Here is a 20,742-nt window from a genome sequence, read left to right as displayed (position 1 = left end):
AGTGTAAATGCTAAAATTTAACAGAAGGCTGTTAAAGTATAATAGCAAAGGAATAAGTATAATAGCAAAGGAATAAGTGATCAAGCGTGAATATTTTACAAAGGTGGTTTCAAACACAAAATTTACTAAACTTTTTAGCACTGAGTGCACAAAAGGGTAAGTGACATTTATTCCATTATTTTGCAAGCCCATAACAGGCTTAGCCAACCACAGACGTGGACACTAATAAGCTACAGAAGTTTAGAAAACAGTTTGTTTGCACAAAAACTCAGGAGTGGTGCATAGAAGTGTATCGCGAAAGTGCCGATTTTTCTATTTACAGGTTTTGAAGTGATACAATAATGTAATTAAAAAATATAGATTCCGGCTAGCATCATGTCTGCGTTTGAGGATGACTCCAGAGAAGATTGAAATATTATAAGGATAGTGACTTGAAACATGAATAGTTATTTGGCTGCACAAAGTAAGATTTTGAGTGAATAATTAAAATAGCTTAATATTGTCGTTCAAAAGGAAGAATACAGAAATAAAGTAAGTAATAAAGTACTTCCATTATTCGTAATTTTAAACCAACAAACAAAAACACATATACGCAAAGTACTTACATTAATTGGAATTTTAAATACTGTATACGCCATGTAAAAGGCTTTCAGTGAATACCATCTGTTGTTGTACTCTCTCTTTAACATTTTCATCTCGAGAGGAACTGCAAAAGATAAATTCATATCTTGGATCAATATATCCACTGAATGAAGAGAATTGATTCAAAGAACTTATTGTAATGTAAGGCGCACAAAGAGCAATTTTCTCATTTGAAAGATACTCATTTGTTCTTCTAAACTGCAATTTGTACTATAGATTGTTGAAATAATCATATTAAAAGTTGAATTTCCCTGATAGTTGTGGACATTGTCAAGACATATGTGAGGAAAGTTTTAGTGGGGAAAAAATTACCTACTAAAACCTTTTCTAACCAATGTAGTGAATAATCTATAACAGTTTAGTAGAACAATGTACCTTTTGAATTTATTGACATCTTAAATCATCTTATTTTGCAATTTACTTTTTTTCTGCTATCTCAAAACAAATTATTTTGTAACCTATCGATAAATTTTCTACCTATGGCACAATATATTGCTCTATGTATGTAACTATCTAGTACTTAATCTTTCTTTCTTTTCTCTCTCTCTCTTTCACTCTCTAGGAGAAAATATATCATGATTGAAGGAATATCCAGTATGGAATGGTAACACATAACTTATTTTCATTTTGAAACAAATTCGTAAGGGAATTTAATTTTATACCCGTTTTGTTTTACACTTGTCTGAGTCGATGATGATATTTATGAATAGCTGGGAAGGAAGAGCATGTGTTTACGTGTGTTACGATCAATGGCAGCTTTAGCGGGTAGGCCGGGTAGGCATGAGCCTACACAAAACTTTTCAAAAAATGTGTAACCGCTAAAAGATACAATAAAGAATAAACATATTTTCTACTATTTATATTAATGGTAGATAATTATTTAACAAATAGCATCAACCGCTACTGTAAAAGTATTTTCCAACTGTCATAAATCAATCAAATGTGAACATGTATCCATAAGTGAGAGAACGGGCCTACCCAAAATTAAGATCCTAAAACCACTTCTGGTTACGATGACTAAACTGAACCATTAAGTTAGTTTACCCGATTTCCTCATTTATTGGCGTTTCATGTAATTTTAGTTCCATATCACGATGTTAGTAAGTAAATGAATAATATAATCTTCTCAGCTCAGCAATCTTTCGGTAAGGCTGGCACAGCTTTTAACTCTTGCCTTCCTGAGCCAGAATTTATATTTCCCTGTAATTTTTCCCCCTACATCATATATATTATTTGGTCCATATGTTTTAATCATGATCTTCCTCTATAAATTTTTTCTTCTGCCATTCTCTCCATAGCTCATAGCGTGATTCCTCCATGTCTCATAATGTATCTAATCATTTCATCTCCTCTTTTCAAAATATTCAGAATATAATCTTTATTAATCCTGCCGTTTATAATACATATCATTTGATACCTTATATATCCATCTAAATTTCAACATCCTACTAGTGCACTACATTTCAAAGGCTTCGTTTTTCCTCTTTTCTCAGAGAATCCATGTCTCATATCTATACAATGCCACATTTCATTCATATGCTTCCAATGTTGCATGTATATGTTAGAAACAAGGTTTAAACATTTTAAAAAATCTATCTTATCTAGGTTTATTAGAGCAACGAACAAGAAACAACGATATACATAGTATATCGGGACGTTTCTAAAGATTATCACAAAATAAATTTTTATAATATTTCAAATTTATAAACTATCAATTTATACGATTATACAATTGTTATTAATAACAGTAATAAGTGATATAGATTAGAACTTAAATTTGAGCCTGAAATATATATAGTAAATTCTTGATTATCCGTAAGCCAATCATCTGCTTTGTGGATTATCCGCGGTCTTCCTTTACTTTCTTTTCTTCTTTTTAGCGACGATAAATTACGATATTAAAAGAAAATTTTAGAAAACATTGTGATAAGTTTGTTCTAAAAAACTTCCAAATTCAAATAAAAAAAGACGTGTTTTAACACTAAAAACAAACGCGTTGACTGGTTTCTTGAGAAAAAGTAAACCAACAAACTTCTAAGCACAGAAAACTATTGTCTATTAAGTCATAAATGTATGGGTAGAAAAGTTGTTAAAAGCATTTTCATGTCTGTTTGTGTCCTCTTTCGGCCATTTTGTGGATTATCCGTAATCATACATAAAATTGACTTCCACTATATTGTGTGATATTAGTAATTCGTCAATAGATAATCAACAATCTCTGCAATACTATACAAGGAAGCTCACCTATAATTTTTAGTGCAAGGCTGTGAGACAAGTTGTATTCACAGGAAGTTTGTATGTTTCTTGTTATTTAAATTACATATCTTTCTCTGACTGTCTGACTTCGATCTCTGATGTCTGACAGATGAAGTTTGTTGACTATTATAAGCAAGCAAAAACTACTGATACATTAATATCTGTTGTCGATTTGTTAAAATCTTGAATTAAGAAATCTATTTATTCATGAGTTTATTATGAAAGTTGAAGATACAGCTTTGTCCATTTTAGACAACAAACATACAACAATGACAGAATTTCTGAAGAGTAGTCAACGTGGTTTAGTTCAAAGGTATGATCCCAGTATGAAACTGGAAAGAGTGAGGGTAAAACACTAAACTCGATCGTGAACCTTTTGTGTTCATCTTTCGTTATCTTTTGTGTAGTGAAAACTACAAATTAATTAATTTTTATTGATTTATACGTATGTAATATGCCATTACAGTCTAATGATATTATGTTCTTAATAGGAGGGTGCCCGAAATTTTTTGCACCGACTGTACTTGATGTTTAACAAAAGATTTCTGGCTGTTCATATAATTCGTAATTTTATTTGTTATTCTATTTCAAATTAACATGGAAAACTGTAAAAAATTCATTAGGAATTATGGTTTTGGGAATCAATATCTTTATTTATATATTAAATTAGTTATAAGTCTTGTATATGGATATGTAAATGGATTATTACAATTCTTACGGTGTCAGTGCTATCTGAAAATATAGATCCACTATTGGACGGAACTTTCCAGATCAAATAACCAATCTAAAATTCGACAGAATTTTCAGGACCACCCTTCACCTCTCTTTTAGATACCTAGGTCCTTCTAAAATCTAGTTTGATCCAGATTTTACCAAATTTTATTCGTTTCAAAGCCCCACCGCCAAAATGCTTAGTTTTGATTGGCTGATAAACCCACGCTATGATATTAGGGCGCAATTATTCCATTCCATGCCTGAAATTGTGGTCGACGACATTAGTTTTTTTGCTTCGTAAATGGACTGATTCCTGCAGTGGTAAACATCAAAATTCAGGTAATATTTGGATTTTATTAACATGAAAAATCACTGGAAGTCTCAAGGAGCCATAAACTATTAAATGTTTCGAACAACACTGGTTTAAAAAACTGAGAATAGTAAGTGCAAGATAGTGACGCCATGATTGCATCCACCGATGGCTATGAACAGGATCCCGAAGTATTGTGATTTCTGTTTTTCTTCCTAAATCCGGTTCTGAAGATCAGTGTTTCCCTTGATATTTCTACCTCCCAATTTTCCTACTAATTGAGGGTTACAAGACCTGTCCACATAGAGATTTGTTTATGTAGGTAGCGAGTGATTTTTTTTTTAGCATACATGGCGGTATTTAATTTTGTTGTCGTTAGAATAGTAATCACAATGTACGTGTAAATTTACAATAAGGGCTCCTATCTGACTCCCAAATTGGGAGTACGGCTTCCAGCGGGATGAGTTGAACATGTAGTTTGTTCCGGGTTCCTGCCCCTTCAGGGCAGGGGTCCTATTGTTAGCTAATACTCCGATATGTCCCCTCAGGGCATTGATTAAACAGGTTAAGTAAAGAATGTGATTTAGTAAAGATAAGGGCCAGTTGGCCCTGTTCATTTCTTTCCTTTCGTTACTTTTCATAGAGCCGATTTAACATGGTAAAATATGAATGTTTTCTGTGTATATTTATTAGTATAACATGTATTAATGTAGTGTGTAGTATGAATGTGGCATGTATGTGTTCGTAATGTAGAAACATGTTCTAGTAGTAGTAATTGTGATAGTTAAGTGATGAAAGAGTGTGTGAGATAATTAAATATGGACAGTGTAGTATTTACTATGCGATAAAATTTTTATTACTCCGTCATTAAGTGAACGTAATATAGTATAATAATTCCGTGTACAAGGTCACATTCAGTTGTTCAAGGGTTGATTATATCGTCGCTAGCCCTAGTGTCAAAAGTCAGTACTAACCGCCATTCTTCCGTCGAGGTGCTTAGTGATTTAGTTTCCATGAAATTGACCTTTCTTTCCGAAATAAAACCTAGAAGGTATAATTCACAGCCCATATGAATGTACAGTTAGGTCAAGTGACCAAAAATTAATATATTCTGAAAGTTTCAACATTCTGCATAGTCTAGAAATCGAGATATTTAAGTAAATAAACAATACGTAATTTTTTAACAGAAGTCGGGCGATATGATGCTAGTTCTTCGCTTTGGAATTATATTAGATGTTCATTTTTCTTCGTGGCTGCAGAAGTACATTGTTGCTGCAGAATTTTATAAACATTAAACATTATCGCAGATAATTCTATTTTCAGTGAACATACGTAGGATTTTTTTCTTTCTTCTTAATAAAGCTACCGAGTATTACATAGTATTGTGTGTTTGGGATGAAAGAGTCTTGGGTTCGAGTGAGGTTGTCGTGCGGTGATCGGAATGGGAAATGTTTGTAGTGATTATAGATTTTAAAGTGTTAGGATGAAATGCGTATATAGGCTGGGCGTAGATAGAGGAAACAGGGTGTTTGTGAAATATAGCGACGTAGTAAATGAAAAGATAATGATATGAATATTATATGAATATTAATAAGTATATGAATATTGTAGTAAATGAATATAGAAGATAGGACACCCATATAGTTTAAAATATATAGTAGCCCAGTGAATACTTCGCCGTGTGTTGATATATAGATATTGAATAGATACGTGTAACTACAAACATCTCAGGTTCTGACCCCTGCACCATAATATCACGCGGACCGGAGGGTGATATATAGTCGGACTACGGTAACACTTTGTAGTTTTATGTGTTATAATAATAATCAACCATAGTAATACCATCTGATAGAAGGGGTAGCATCATATAATCGTTGACTAGACATATTGAATAATAAATTATGAAAAGACAATAGTAGTTATACAACAGGGCTGTAGTGAATCATATTTTCTGGTCGGTTTTAAAATAGAATATCCTGCTCCGTGAGATTTTTTTTTTCCCACGTTACCTACTCGGGCTAGCTTACAATGTTCATGGAGGCGACAGTTCTGATAGGGTTACAGAATCAAAACAATTAATTATTGAGATTTATTCCCGTACCCGGGCATCGACCCCATTTCCCCTTGAATATTTTCGTTTTCTTTTCTTAGTTTCCAAACTAGATAGTGATGGAAATTAATCGATGCCTCAGAATTTAGCGCATTCTGCGAAGGGTAGCTATCGGTGAGGTTTGGCAATAGAAATCACCGATCCAAAATTCGGTTTATTTAATTTTTTTTTTATTTCGGCAAATCATTAGTTAGGGATATCTTAGATAATACTTCTATTCTAGTTTCATTACTGTCCTCGAACCTTCTTAGTTTTTCCAAGGGGTCGAATATTTTTTTTTTACTTAGAGATTTCAAAATTGGGGACGCAGTTACCTGGTCCCTTTCCCCCTCTCCTTTTATCCTGCTGGTCTGGGCCGGATACGGGGATCGGATTTCAATCTTACAAGCAAACTCTTGTGGGATTGGGATCTGATGGACACAGAACTTGCATCCTTGGCAGCAGGGCGCCCCCTGGAGTCTACGTATTTGAGTAGACCACCCTTTTGGCATGTTAAGAATATTTTGGCTATGGTTTTTGTTGAGAGCGAAATTCGACTTCTATCTTTGTAGCGTTAGTTATTTCTCACTTAAGTCTTTGGCGCCCCTATTCTTCGTCTTCCTTCTTCTCTATCTCTCTCTCTCTGTCTTCATTTCTTCAAGTTTCTTTTTTTTTTAATTTTTTCAACCTTCCCCCCCCCCCTAAGATTTTGAACTTGTTACTTACGATTTATTTAACGTACAACTCTGATCTGAAATTACCAGCTGAGACGTTGCAAGACACGATTCATGAATGGAGTAGATAATGATCGGGTCCTCCATCACATTTTGACCTATCGCTGAAATGAACAAAGACTTAGTATTTGACGACAATTCGATTACGTTCTTTCACCGTCGTTCCTCTTAAGTTTTTTTTTTTTTTTGTAATCCGTTGGTCACTTTCCTTTCTGTGTTGGTTTTCGATTACTTTGTAGTTAACCCGGGCCCAGAAATTGTACTTTGGTTTATCTAGTTATATCTTTAGAAATGCTCTGTGTTACGTGCCTGCCTTCCAAAGTTTTTTTTCCATGATTTAAGCACGAACTGATTATATAAAAGTGAAAAATTTATAGATGCGCGGTATCAAGTAAAAAATCAATTTTCTTTTTCATATGTAATGTCGGAAGTCATTTGTTTTTGTTTTGCTATAGTTTGCCAGTGAGTTTTCCGACGAATTTGAGAATGTAGATTTTGTCATGAATACCGCCGTGCACTTAAGTAATTTTCTTTTTCTTTTGAATAAATGTAAATGATACCTTATGTAATTCTGTAATGGCATGTATTGGAAAGTAATGGTAGGTCTAAACGTAACCCACATCATAACGAATATTATCCCTGAACTACCAACCAAAAGCCATTGTGGAAAGTGTACCTTGAATCCTTCTCACCTGCATATGTATCCTGTGACTTGACCAGTTTTTTTTTTATCCTCAATTTGAACCTTTATACTTCGTACACCTGCGGGAGATCGTTTTTAAAAAAAAAATCCGAATCATATAGATATATATACGAAAGTGATCCTAAAGAAAGGTCTCATGACGTGTCCCTGTGTTAAATAAATAACTTAAAACTATTCAAATAATAAGTTTGGAAATGGATCGTCTAAGAGGAGAAACATCCTCTAGTGAAAGTTATTTTCTAAAAATCCCTAGATGGGTAAAGCGTCGTAATGTGCGATTGCAGACATAAACTGTTACGAGTTATAAACCAAATATAGACGATAAATGGTTTTTGTAAACCGATAGTTAGATATATATATATAGATATATAAATGACCACAAACTAAGTCAAATGGAGCGAAATGTTTTGGACACTATGAGTAGTGCGTGATCTGTGATTCGAACGCTCAAAATCATTAATATTTTATTACCTGATGTGAGGTAGAGACTCATATAAGTTCTGATACACCAAAAAGTTCTTTTTTTTTCTCTTTTCTTTCCTCTTTGTCAAATTTTTTTTAAGTGAAATAAGTGTCTTCTTTGCGTATGTCGCAAATCATGATTTGCTTTAGCATGCCTAAGATATGATACATGTAAATAATTTTTTTTCTTTCTTTTTCATTTGTCAATATGATTGAATATATAAAAATTTACTAAAATATAACTCTTTGTATTCTATTGATATATAACCAAGAACTTGTGCTTTTAATATTTTCTTCATAATTATTTGTTTGTCTTTTCTTTTCACTATGGATGTAATAAATTATTTGTATCTTTGTAGTTAGTTGGTTTCCTTTAACCATATATACACTGTCCTGAGTGAGTGAGCGTGTGAATGCATGATAGATTTAATATAAGTAATTTTAGTGATATCATTTGTTGTATTAACATCTATAATATATGTGTCGTGTTTTAATATATGTGTTAAGGTAAATAACCTAGGTCATGAAGGACCGCTACTAATGGTTTAAATCGGCTCTAGGAGTGAAACAAAAATAGCAGGATGAGCCTAAATACGACATCTTTCTTCCAGGAAGTTGAAATTCTTATTGATACGATACATAAATTTATATTGAGTTTATAAGTCTGATTTTTTTTTTCCTCTTGGCTAATTCATATGTGTGGTCGATCCTAGAGAACAGAGTCCAGATGCTGGATGGTAATCAATTACCGGTTGGAATAACAGTACAAAGAATTAAATTTCACTTTTCTCATTCCCAGGTCTAGGTCTGGGCAACCCCATGATCGTGGTGCCTGGAGCTAGGTCTGGGTGGTATGAGGGAACATGTGTCTATTCCGAAGCATTCCAAAATTGATTAGTCGTTAATAACATTTAGAATGATTCATCTTTCAAGGACTTTCTCGACTTCTTACTATATTTCCGGAATTATCCAGTAATCTGTTTCTTATTAAAATACCCTATTTCTTTTCTTTCTTCTTTTCCTACCTCCTTCTTTTACCCTTCTACTTTCTTCTCTTTCTTTTCTATTTCTGAATGAAAGAAAACGGAGTCATGACAGAGTAGTCGCTATTTGCACGGTCAATAAGTTGTTTAGATGAGTTTTCTTCGGGAGTCCGATATGGAGTAATTAACGATAACAAGAAAGTTTATTGAAATTTACTGTATTGGAAAATAATCATGACTTTAATGAGTAGATGATGTTTCGTAAATCGTCCTCGTTAAAGAGAATTAATTTTAGCGACTCCTCTCCTCTACATTAGCTCTTTTTATCTTCGTTTTTTTCGTTTACGTTTTCTTTCAATATTGGCTAACCGTGACAGGATCTGTTGCCCTGGAAACGGCGGTTTCTATGGCAACGGACTAACGTTTTTCTTTCAATATTGGCGACCGTTGACATCGGACAGTTACCATGGAAACAATTGTTTTCCCTGGTAACGAATCTGAAATTATTTATTAAACACTGTTTAGGATCGAGCACATATTGACTTGGCCACAAAAGGTGCATAATTAAAAAGTTACAGTGAGATTAAATAATCATAGTCATTGGCTGTTCTGCTATCTTTGTCTCTCTCTGTAGAAAGGGGGAAATGAAGGAATTTGCTAAAGTGACTTCTAAAATTTGAAAATGCTGGAAGTTGACCCAAGGAGGGAATTAGATAGGAGTCCCTTAATTTATGAATAGTACCTGATTAATAAGTATTGTTAGTTTATAAGGATATAATTGCATGTGTTTATATTGTGTATTTTTATATGGAAACTATGGCAACTAATAGAGAGGTTGTATCACACGAGAACGCGGAAGTCTCATGTACACAATGTACTTTAGAAAGTAGTGAGAAAAGAGCTCGCGTCTCTCGTAGGCTAGTGAGGTGTCACGAATGTGGGCTGAAATGGATACATTTCAGTTGTATTAATTTAGAGGATACTGCTGAAAATGCAGAAAAGGTCCGGGCTGGTGAAATAGTTAAATACTGCAAAGAATGTGAGGGGAAGCTCCACCAGTCGCGTGAACCCATGAGTTTATCCTCTGAAAAAGAAAATGAACATCCCGATTCGGACGGTGAGCGAGGGTATAGTACCCCGAAGAACCGAGGCCAAATATCTCCAGTGGAGATATCTGACCTCGATGATGATGAAAGAGATGGGGATCCAATTAGTGATAAACCCAAAGAAAAGCAAAGGAAGACTGGGTCATCTAATAATGACGCTCTCCTCCTTTCATTGCAACAAATGCTACAGGAAATGAGACGCGAAATGAATGAAAATAGCCTGGAAATGAGACGCGAAATGAATGAGAATAGCCGAGAGATGAGACGTGAAATAAATGAAAAATTTGATACCTCGAAACGAGAAACCGAATCTCGATTTGAGGTACTAACCCAGAAAATCGACAACATATGTTCGGACTTTGCTTCCTCAATAACTACATTGAGAGAGCAAATGTCTAATGAAATTGACTCGGTCAGATGCGAGGCTCAGCAATCTGTAAAGCAACTTAAGCAGGAGACTGAGGATAAATTAGATCATGTAAATTCTGAAATTGAACAAATGGATACCAAATTGCATAAAATCAACAATAAATTAGAAACACAGCAGGCCGAAATTGATAGTTTAAAGTCAACCTTGTCAGACTTATCATTGGAAACCAAACGGGAAGTAACTGACCAGAAAATTTCGAAAATTCAAAACGAGATAGTAAATATTCAAAAAGAAATGACGAAATCTAGTCGCGAAAAATCAGAGGTAACCTATCCTTTCCCCGGTAGCGATTCCTCAGAAATATTACCCGCTATAACAACTACCCGTGGCGCAGGAAAAGAAAATTTAGTGTCAGTTGATGCACGGGATATTGCGACGCACTACCCCATGCATCGGTCAGAACCAAAGTCGTGGTTCAATTCCAATAGTGTGCCGAATCAGTCGAGTGTTGTGACGACTACGGTCACTAGCGTGAGTGCTCCCTCCTTACATGGAGGTATACAATCACATAGCGTGTTGCCGGGAAGAGGAGATGGGTGCAATTCTGAGTCGTTGTTCATGGGTGCGATTGGTCCGGGGATGGAGCCCAACATATTCAATACGACCAACAAAATCCCTTTCACTTACATGGGTAATTATAACACCGCTACGACGTCGTCGGTGGTAAATCCGGTGACGACTCCGATTGTGCAGGATAATATGTTAATTCCCAGTAACAATTCCCCTACTTACGTTGGTATGAGCTCTAAAGTGTCCCTCCGGGATATTGAACGTTTTCCCACGTTTGATGGGAACATTGCGAACTGGTTACCTCGTGTTTTCCTGCTACCTAAAAGGTGAACTCACAATTTCCAAAATCTTAAGCTTTTCAACTGTACTGAGGACAAAAAACGGGAACTTCTATCTCAATACCCAAAGTGAATGTTACACTGTCTCATTTGAGTGCATGAGAGTATGAGTGAGTAGTTAGTTTATTAGTATTAATACATGTTAATTCTATTCAACAAAATTTTGTTATTCAAACAAAAATTTTTTTAACGACGCCGGGGAACTGTAATATGCCATTACAGTCTAATGATATTATGTTCTTAATAGGAGGGTGCCCGAAATTTTTTGCACCGACTGTACTTGATGTTTAACAAAAGATTTCTGGCTGTTCATATAATTCGTAATTTTATTTGTTATTCTATTTCAAATTAACATGGAAAACTGTAAAAAATTCATTAGGAATTATGGTTTTGGGAATCAATATCTTTATTTATATATTAAATTAGTTATAAGTCTTGTATATGGATATGTAAATGGATTATTACAATTCTTACGGTGTCAGTGCTATCTGAAAATATAGATCCACTATTGGACGGAACTTTCCAGATCAAATAACCAATCTAAAATTCGACAGAATTTTCAGGACCACCCTTCACCTCTCTTTTAGATACCTAGGTCCTTCTAAAATCTAGTTTGATCCAGATTTTACCAAATTTTATTCGTTTCAAAGCCCCACCGCCAAAATGCTTAGTTTTGATTGGCTGATAAACCCACGCTATGATATTAGGGCGCAATTATTCCATTCCATGCCTGAAATTGTGGTCGACGACATTAGTTTTTTTGCTTCGTAAATGGACTGATTCCTGCAGTGGTAAACATCAAAATTCAGGTAATATTTGGATTTTATTAACATGAAAAATCACTGGAAGTCTCAAGGAGCCATAAACTATTAAATTTTTCGAACAACACTGGTTTAAAAAACTGAGAATAGTAAGTGCAAGATAGTGACGCCATGATTGCATCCACCGATGGCTATGAACAGGATCCCGAAGTATTGTGATTTCTGTTTTTCTTCCTAAATCCGGTTCTGAAGATCAGTGTTTCCCTTGATATTTCTACCTCCCAATTTTCCTACTAATTGAGGGTTACAAGACCTGTCCACATAGAGATTTGTTTATGTAGGTAGCGAGTGATTTTTTTTTAGCATACATGGCGGTATTTAATTTTGTTGTCGTTAGAATAGTAATCACAATGTACGTGTAAATTTACAATAAGGGCTCCTATCTGACTCCCAAATTGGGAGTACGGCTTCCAGCGGGATGAGTTGAACATGTAGTTTGTTCCGGGTTCCTGCCCCTTCAGGGCAGGGGTCCTATTGTTAGCTAATACTCCGATATGTCCCCTCAGGGCATTGATTAAACAGGTTAAGTAAAGAATGTAATTTAGTAAAGATAAGGGCCAGTTGGCCCTGTTCATTTCTTTCCTTTCGTTACTTTTCATAGAGCCGATTTAACATGGTAAAATATGAATGTTTTCTGTGTATATTTATTAGTATAACATGTATTAATGTAGTGTGTAGTATGAATGTGGCATGTATGTGTTCGTAATGTAGAAACATGTTCTAGTAGTAGTAATTGTGATAGTTAAGTGATGAAAGAGTGTGTGAGATAATTAAATATGGACAGTGTAGTATTTACTATGCGATAAAATTTTTATTACTCCGTCATTAAGTGAACGTAATATAGTATAATAATTCCGTGTACAAGGTCACATTCAGTTGTTCAAGGGTTGATTATATCGTCGCTAGCCCTAGTGTCAAAAGTCAGTACTAACCGCCATTCTTCCGTCGAGGTGCTTAGTGATTTAGTTTCCATGAAATTGACCTTTCTTTCCGAAATAAAACCTAGAAGGTATAATTCACAGCCCATATGAATGTACAGTTAGGTCAAGTGACCAAAAATTAATATATTCTGAAAGTTTCAACATTCTGCATAGTCTAGAAATCGAGATATTTAAGTAAATAAACAATACGTAATTTTTTAACAGAAGTCGGGCGATATGATGCTAGTTCTTCGCTTTGGAATTATATTAGATGTTCATTTTTCTTCGTGGCTGCAGAAGTACATTGTTGCTGCAGAATTTTATAAACATTAAACATTATCGCAGATAATTCTATTTTCAGTGAACATACGTAGGATTTTTTTTCTTTCTTCTTAATAAAGCTACCGAGTATTACATAGTATTGTGTGTTTGGGATGAAAGAGTCTTGGGTTCGAGTGAGGTTGTCGTGCGGTGATCGGAATGGGAAATGTTTGTAGTGATTATAGATTTTAAAGTGTTAGGATGAAATGCGTATATAGGCTGGGCGTAGATAGAGGAAACAGGGTGTTTGTGAAATATAGCGACGTAGTAAATGAAAAGATAATGATATGAATATTATATGAATATTAATAAGTATATGAATATTGTAGTAAATGAATATAGAAGATAGGACACCCATATAGTTTAAAATATATAGTAGCCCAGTGAATACTTCGCCGTGTGTTGATATATAGATATTGAATAGATACGTGTAACTACAAACATCTCAGGTTCTGACCCCTGCACCATAATATCACGCGGACCGGAGGGCGATATATAGTCGGACTACGGTAACACTTTGTAGTTTTATGTGTTATAATAATAATCAACCATAGTAATACCATCTGATAGAAGGGGTAGCATCATATAATCGTTGACTAGACATATTGAATAATAAATTATGAAAAGACAATAGTAGTTATACAACAGGGCTGTAGTGAATCATATTTTCTGGTCGGTTTTAAAATAGAATATCCTGCTCCGTGAGATTTTTTTTTCCCACGTTACCTACTCGGGCTAGCTTACAATGTTCATGGAGGCGACAGTTCTGATAGGGTTACAGAATCAAAACAATTAATTATTGAGATTTATTCCCGTACCCGGGCATCGACCCCATTTCCCCTTGAATATTTTCGTTTTCTTTTCTTAGTTTCCAAACTAGATAGTGATGGAAATTAATCGATGCCTCAGAATTTAGCGCATTCTGCGAAGGGTAGCTATCGGTGAGGTTTGGCAATAGAAATCACCGATCCAAAATTCGGTTTATTTAATTTTTTTTTATTTCGGCAAATCATTAGTTAGGGATATCTTAGATAATACTTCTATTCTAGTTTCATTACTGTCCTCGAACCTTCTTAGTTTTTCCAAGGGGTCGAATATTTTTTTTTTACTTAGAGATTTCAAAATTGGGGACGCAGTTACCTGGTCCCTTTCCCCCTCTCCTTTTATCCTGCTGGTCTGGGCCGGATACGGGGATCGGATTTCAATCTTACAAGCAAACTCTTGTGGGATTGGGATCTGATGGACACAGAACTTGCATCCTTGGCAGCAGGGCGCCCCCTGGAGTCTACGTATTTGAGTAGACCACCCTTTTGGCATGTTAAGAATATTTTGGCTATGGATTTTGTTGAGAGCGAAATTCGACTTCTATCTTTGTAGCGTTAGTTATTTCTCACTTAAGTCTTTGGCGCCCCTATTCTTCGTCTTCCTTCTTCTCTATCTCTCTCTCTGTCTTCATTTCTTCAAGTTTCTTTTTTTTTTAATTTTTTCAACCTTCTCCCCCCCTAAGATTTTGAACTTGTTACTTACGATTTATTTAACGTACAACTCTGATCTGAAATTACCAGCTGAGACGTTGCAAGACACGATTCATGAATGGAGTAGATAATGATCGGGTCCTCCATCACATTTTGACCTATCGCTGAAATGAACAAAGACTTAGTATTTGACGACAATTCGATTACGTTCTTTCACCGTCGTTCCTCTCAAGTTTTTTTTTTTTTGTAATCCGTTGGTCACTTTCCTTTCTGTGTTGGTTTTCGATTACTTTGTAGTTAACCTGGGCCCAGAAATTGTACTTTGGTTTATCTAGTTATATCTTTAGAAATGCTCTGTGTTACGTGCCTGCCTTCCAAAGTTTTTTTTCCATGATTTAAGCACGAACTGATTATATAAAAGTGAAAAATTTATAGATGCGCGGTATCAAGTAAAAAATCAATTTTCTTTTTCATATGTAATGTCGGAAGTCATTTGTTTTTGGACAATGTTTGCAACCTTGTAAAAATTTTATTATTGGGGTGATTAATTTAAATGTGTGCGCATTTATTGAATATAAATATATATATATAGAGAAATGAATACGTCGAGATGTATATGTAATTAGTATGTGAATATGATTTTAAAGTAAAAGTATGATATTAAATGTATTATGAATATATGTAAGAGCGCTCGTGTCTGTCCCCCTAAACGTGTATTGGTTGCTATAGTTTGCCAGTGAGTTTTCCGACGAATTTGAGAATGTAGATTTTGTCATGAATACCGCCGTGCACTTAAGTAATTTTCCTTTTCTTTTGAATAAATGTAAATGATACCTTATGTAATTCTGTAATGGCATGTATTGGAAAGTAATGGTAGGTCTAAACGTAACCCACATCATAACGAATATTATCCCTGAACTACCAACCAAAAGCCATTGTGGAAAGTGTACCTTGAATCCTTCTCACCTGCATATGTATCCTGTGACTTGACCAGTTTTTTTTTTTTTTTTATCCTCAATTTGAACCTTTATACTTCGTACACCTGCGGGAGATCGTTTTTAAAAAAAAAATCCGAATCATATAGATATATATACGAAAGTGATCCTAAAGAAAGGTCTCATGACGTGTCCCTGTGTTAAATAAATAACTTAAAACTATTCAAATAATAAGTTTGGAAATGGATCGTCTAAGAGGAGAAACATCCTCTAGTGAAAGTTATTTTCTAAAAATCCCTAGATGGGTAAAGCGTCGTAATGTGCGATTGCAGACATAAACTGTTACGAGTTATAAACCAAATATAGACGATAAATGGTTTTTGTAAACCGATAGTTAGATATATATATATAGATATATAAATGACCACAAACTAAGTCAAATGGAGCGAAATGTTTTGGACACTATGAGTAGTGCGTGATCTGTGATTTGAACGCTCAAAATCATTAATATTTTATTACCTGATGTGAGGTAGAGACTCATATAAGTTCTGATACACCAAAAAGTTCTTTTTTTTTCTCTTTTCTTTCCTCTTTGTCAAATTTTTTTTAAGTGAAATAAGTGTCTTTTTATTGTTATTTTCGCGTTCAGGAGGGAAGATTCAGTTAGAATGATCTACTTTCGTCTATATAGCAGACAAAAAGTTTAAATTTGTTGACTAGTGTAATTTCTGTGTAGTAATATATGTAATTTTTGTGTAATAATAGATGTAATTTTTGTGTGTTGATTAGTGTAATTATAAGGTAGTCATATACTGATAGTTGAATCTTTCCTGTAATCCAATGTCTTACGTTCGATGCCGGTTTTTCAATTATAAATTCAGCAATTGGTAAACGATTTTAAACCTTTTTCAAATTGATGGGAAAGGAAATGTCTTTTTTCTTTCTTATTTGGTTAAATCACAAAATGTCATCTAAAGAACGCTGAACAATATGAACGAAAATTTTTTGAGTGAAATTGAAGTTTAGAAGGTAAACATGTTAAGTTCTTTATGTTTTGTTTCAAACTTCTTCTTGCACACAAATAGTATAAAGCTATAAAATAATAAATAAGAGGAGGAATGGAGTTATTCTGCGAAGACATGCCCCTTTTCAGCAAGCTATTGTGTACTCTCCATTTGCTAGAAATGGATCGAATGTTTTAACTTTGAGTCATATGAAGTGCTGAGATCTGTAACATGCCGAGAAAGTAAGAATCCCTTAGTCAATATTGTACGAAAAGCGCATGGATTTTATTTCGATTTGTGAAGATAGCAACAAAATATTAATGTTTAATTGAAGTAAGGTCTTTTAAATACTTATATCACTTGATGAAGTTTTTTTTTTAGCAGGTACAGATGTCAATATTACATATAATGATGCAAACATAGTTTGTGACGAGATACTTAGAGCCCAAGAATTTACTAAAAGAATAACAAGAAGAAACTGAATTATTTACTTTATTAATTTTTTAAATGTTTATTTATCTACTTTAAATATAGTATCTAACTGTTCTCGTTCTCAAAATTTAATTCGTTCCCGTTTCCTTTAGGTAAAACTAAAATATTAGAATATCACAAACTACAGATCACTCTAACGAACTAATATTCTACAAAGAATTGTTCTAAAGATGAAAAATACACTTTTACCATTAACTGAAAAATTCATCCGCATGTCACAAAAATATCAATATTTTGCGCTCTTGTTCTGCCTCGGTCACATTAGATTTGTGCAAGTGAATAGCATATTCATATTTTGTATAGCAAAAAGCTCGTATGTAGACCTCCAATTGTCGCTTCTACAACTAATTTTGAAATACTGTAATGATTGAAAAGAAGCACGTAATTATTAACATTATGTGCTACCAATGTCTGATCTTTCTGAGCAAATGGCAGTTTCTTTTACATTAATTATCTTATAACAGTGGGTCTCGATCTTGTTTACTCGGTGCACCTATTATAAACCCTGCATACCCCCCTTTTGCTTGATGGTGATAGATTCTTTTTCTCTGGCAATTTTAGATACATCATTCAATAATAATAATAATAACATTCTCACCTAGTTATATTTAGTTAGAGCAAGACTCCTAAATTATACCATTGTAATGCAAAATTATCTTTTTACCAGCTCTGCTCTTAATGAAAGCAGAGTTCTTACTTAACAGTTATTTTGCATTTATACAGCATTTTATTTAACTTCTTTTTGTTACATTCGTAATATTTGTAAATACGAATGTAGTTTATATCTTCAATAGCTTGTGCCTCCTTCCTTACTTTTCACGCCCTTCAGGATGATAATCACTCTCTTATAAACTACATCTTTAATACAAGCGTAATCTATGGCTACTAATATACATAAATCTACCATCAATTGCCAGAAACTTTCAATAGTAACTACAACAATTAAATGAGTATGAAACTATTAGGCTTGAACATGAAAAATAATATAATTTAATGAAACATGTTTGCTTTCCTTTGTAAGATAACGTGCATTAATTGCTTGTAACAAATACATTATTAACTTACACAATATTGCTGTGAGCATGAGATGACTGAATGTGACAAATATGAGATTGATAAGTAGTAATTTCATATTTGTTATCATTTGAGTTGCATTGTTTCCAATTCCGTACGCAATGAGACCACACAAGACACCACAGAAAATGTAACTCGTAATTTGGATCTTAACTCCGACCTGCAATATAAAAATATTAAAACTGAATCTTTAATTTATAACACTTTATCTTTGACAAATTTAATTTTCAGGCATATAACTGATTTTACATATTATACAAATACGTTGGTTCTAATACCTTTAATTTCTTTTATTCATTAGTAATCGAAAACAATAATACGTTGTAATAAGACCATTTGCAAATTAGAAATATTTGACCTTCCAGTTATTTTGAAAATGCTATCGCACATATATCCTCTGTCGAGAATCTGGTTTTCTAACATTATAAGAAATCAAAGTGAATTATATAGACGAGATATTAATTACCGAAGCCATAATTAATGTATATTTACAACAAAGTCATGGTTATCTAGTTACTGTATATGTGTAACCCTCATCCAAACTCCTTTACATATAATTTATTTAAAGAAAGTAGTTGACGATTTGCTTTTAAATATATACAATTTAAAGCAATTAATGCAGTATATATATATATAATTGATTGAATTGTGTCTGCAATAGGTTTTTCCCTAACAGTGTGAACCAATTATACTTTAACCTCTTTCAGTAATGATCAGTGTATCAGAAATTCAATCGCCTGCACACAACTGGTTTACGTAGAAGGGAAACGACATGAAGTTCCAGTGTATTATATTTTCTTCATCTCCATTTACGTAAATTTTCGTAAAACTGCAATTTTTTCTAATGTTTAATGTTACGTGTAGCGTTAATTGTATATTTATTTTCATGTAATAAAGAGGTAGTACTTAAGGATAACTCAAACATAGTTTGGGCCTACAGAAGATTTGTTAAATCTTTACATGAATTTTTCTTCGAAAACAAGCAAGTTATCAAATGGTCAATTTGTCAATTTTTAGAATCCTTTCACCAAAATTACAAGATGTTTTTATTAAGTGTTTCGATCTCCTATGAATCACTTACCTACTGAAAACTACAGATAAATGTCTGAAAACAGTTCAGGAAAAATCGTATATACGCAAATAAACCAAGTACGTGCTACATCTACTTTCTCTTTTTCTTTAATATCCTTACCCATCAGTCTACTTCATTCAACTAAATTTCTAGTTTTTATGCTTTATTTTTGAATTTAGGAGGTAAAGAACTGGCCATCCTACCTCTGCTACACTAGCTTAAATAGCATTTGTAATTACGTTCGGTAAGTTGGCTACAATTTGTTTTCTACAGAACACTTATACAAAACGCAATGATAGACACATTAGCATCCTTTTAGTACATGAAAGATCAGATCTTTCTCAATTTCAAGTGGTCTTCATATGAAAAACTGTTAAATTTATCTCGTTTACAAAGAGAATTGCTTATCACTTACCATCTAAATAATGACTACCTAAATAATTATTTTGTGAAACAGCTTCTAACACCATCTTTCTTTTGCACTAATGGTTATTATTGAATTATAATAGATATAATCAAAGAACTCAGAACAAATTGTTATTTAAAAACCTACCATCGTTTTTCATATTGCAATGTATGTAAAATAAAAATGTACAATTTTATTAAGCCTAGCCAGGCAAAGCCTACTTAAAACCCTATCTTAAATAATCAATTTGCACTTTTCAAAAACACTGAACATGCATCTTTTGCCTAAAATTCACAAACCTGTCAACTCAGGTAGACCCATTGTTTCGAGCATTAGTAATCCTTTCTGCTTTCCTCATCTATCATCTCCAACCTCACGTCCAAATTCTTCCATAGGACACTAGTCATTCCTTATCTACTACTAACTTCATCATCAAACCTGTACTACTAGAGTACCTGTACCTGTACTACTGTAGTAGGTACTACTACTAAATACCATCCTAGCCTCCGTCGCAGTTAACTCGTCATACACCAATATTCTTCTCACCCATAACCCAGTTCCCCTGAAAAAGTCCCGAACACCACCACGAATCTCAAAAGATGAACATACGATTCCCAATTAAAGCGTATATTACGGTTCCTAGCTAAGTGTTGTAAGCCATGAACAGTTTTGATTTTCAGATATTGTTATTATAAAGTAAAAGTTATAACTATGCGTTATCCATACGATTCATGGAAACCACCATTCAAATCTTACGGCTGGCTTCGGTTCACAAAATAATTTTCCTAATATGGACCCTCAGCCCACATGCATTAAAATAATCAACAAAATCTTCAAACCACAAGTGCTTGTTAAATAATCTGATCCTCGTTCAACAAAACCATGATCTTTGATGTTAACATCAGATTTAAGAATGGCTGACGGGACTGACTTATACCTCAATCC

The 20,742-nt window shown here is 33.8% G+C and overlaps 1 protein-coding gene across 1 annotated transcript in view; it reads right to left on the bottom strand.

The window, feature by feature from the left end:
• Positions 1-20,742, bottom strand: part of LOC145690410 (ATP-binding cassette subfamily G member 4-like) — a 271,793-nt gene that overhangs the window by 18,299 nt on the left and 232,752 nt on the right. The window contains exons 8-9 of the mRNA XM_081765255.1: positions 18,311-18,479; positions 606-706 (exon numbers count right to left, since the gene is read on the bottom strand). Of these exons, the coding sequence (XP_081621381.1) occupies positions 606-706; positions 18,311-18,479 (270 nt within the window). The remainder of the gene's footprint in view (positions 1-605; positions 707-18,310; positions 18,480-20,742) is intronic.

The sequence above is a fragment of the Thermobia domestica genome, chromosome 7 (genome assembly GCF_964235325.1).
Source record: "Thermobia domestica chromosome 7, izTheDome1.hap1.1, whole genome shotgun sequence".
NCBI classification, from domain to species: Eukaryota; Metazoa; Arthropoda; class Insecta; order Zygentoma; family Lepismatidae; genus Thermobia; species Thermobia domestica.
The sequence above is the reverse complement of the archived record's forward strand: the minus strand, read 5'-3'. Positions and strand labels throughout refer to the sequence as shown.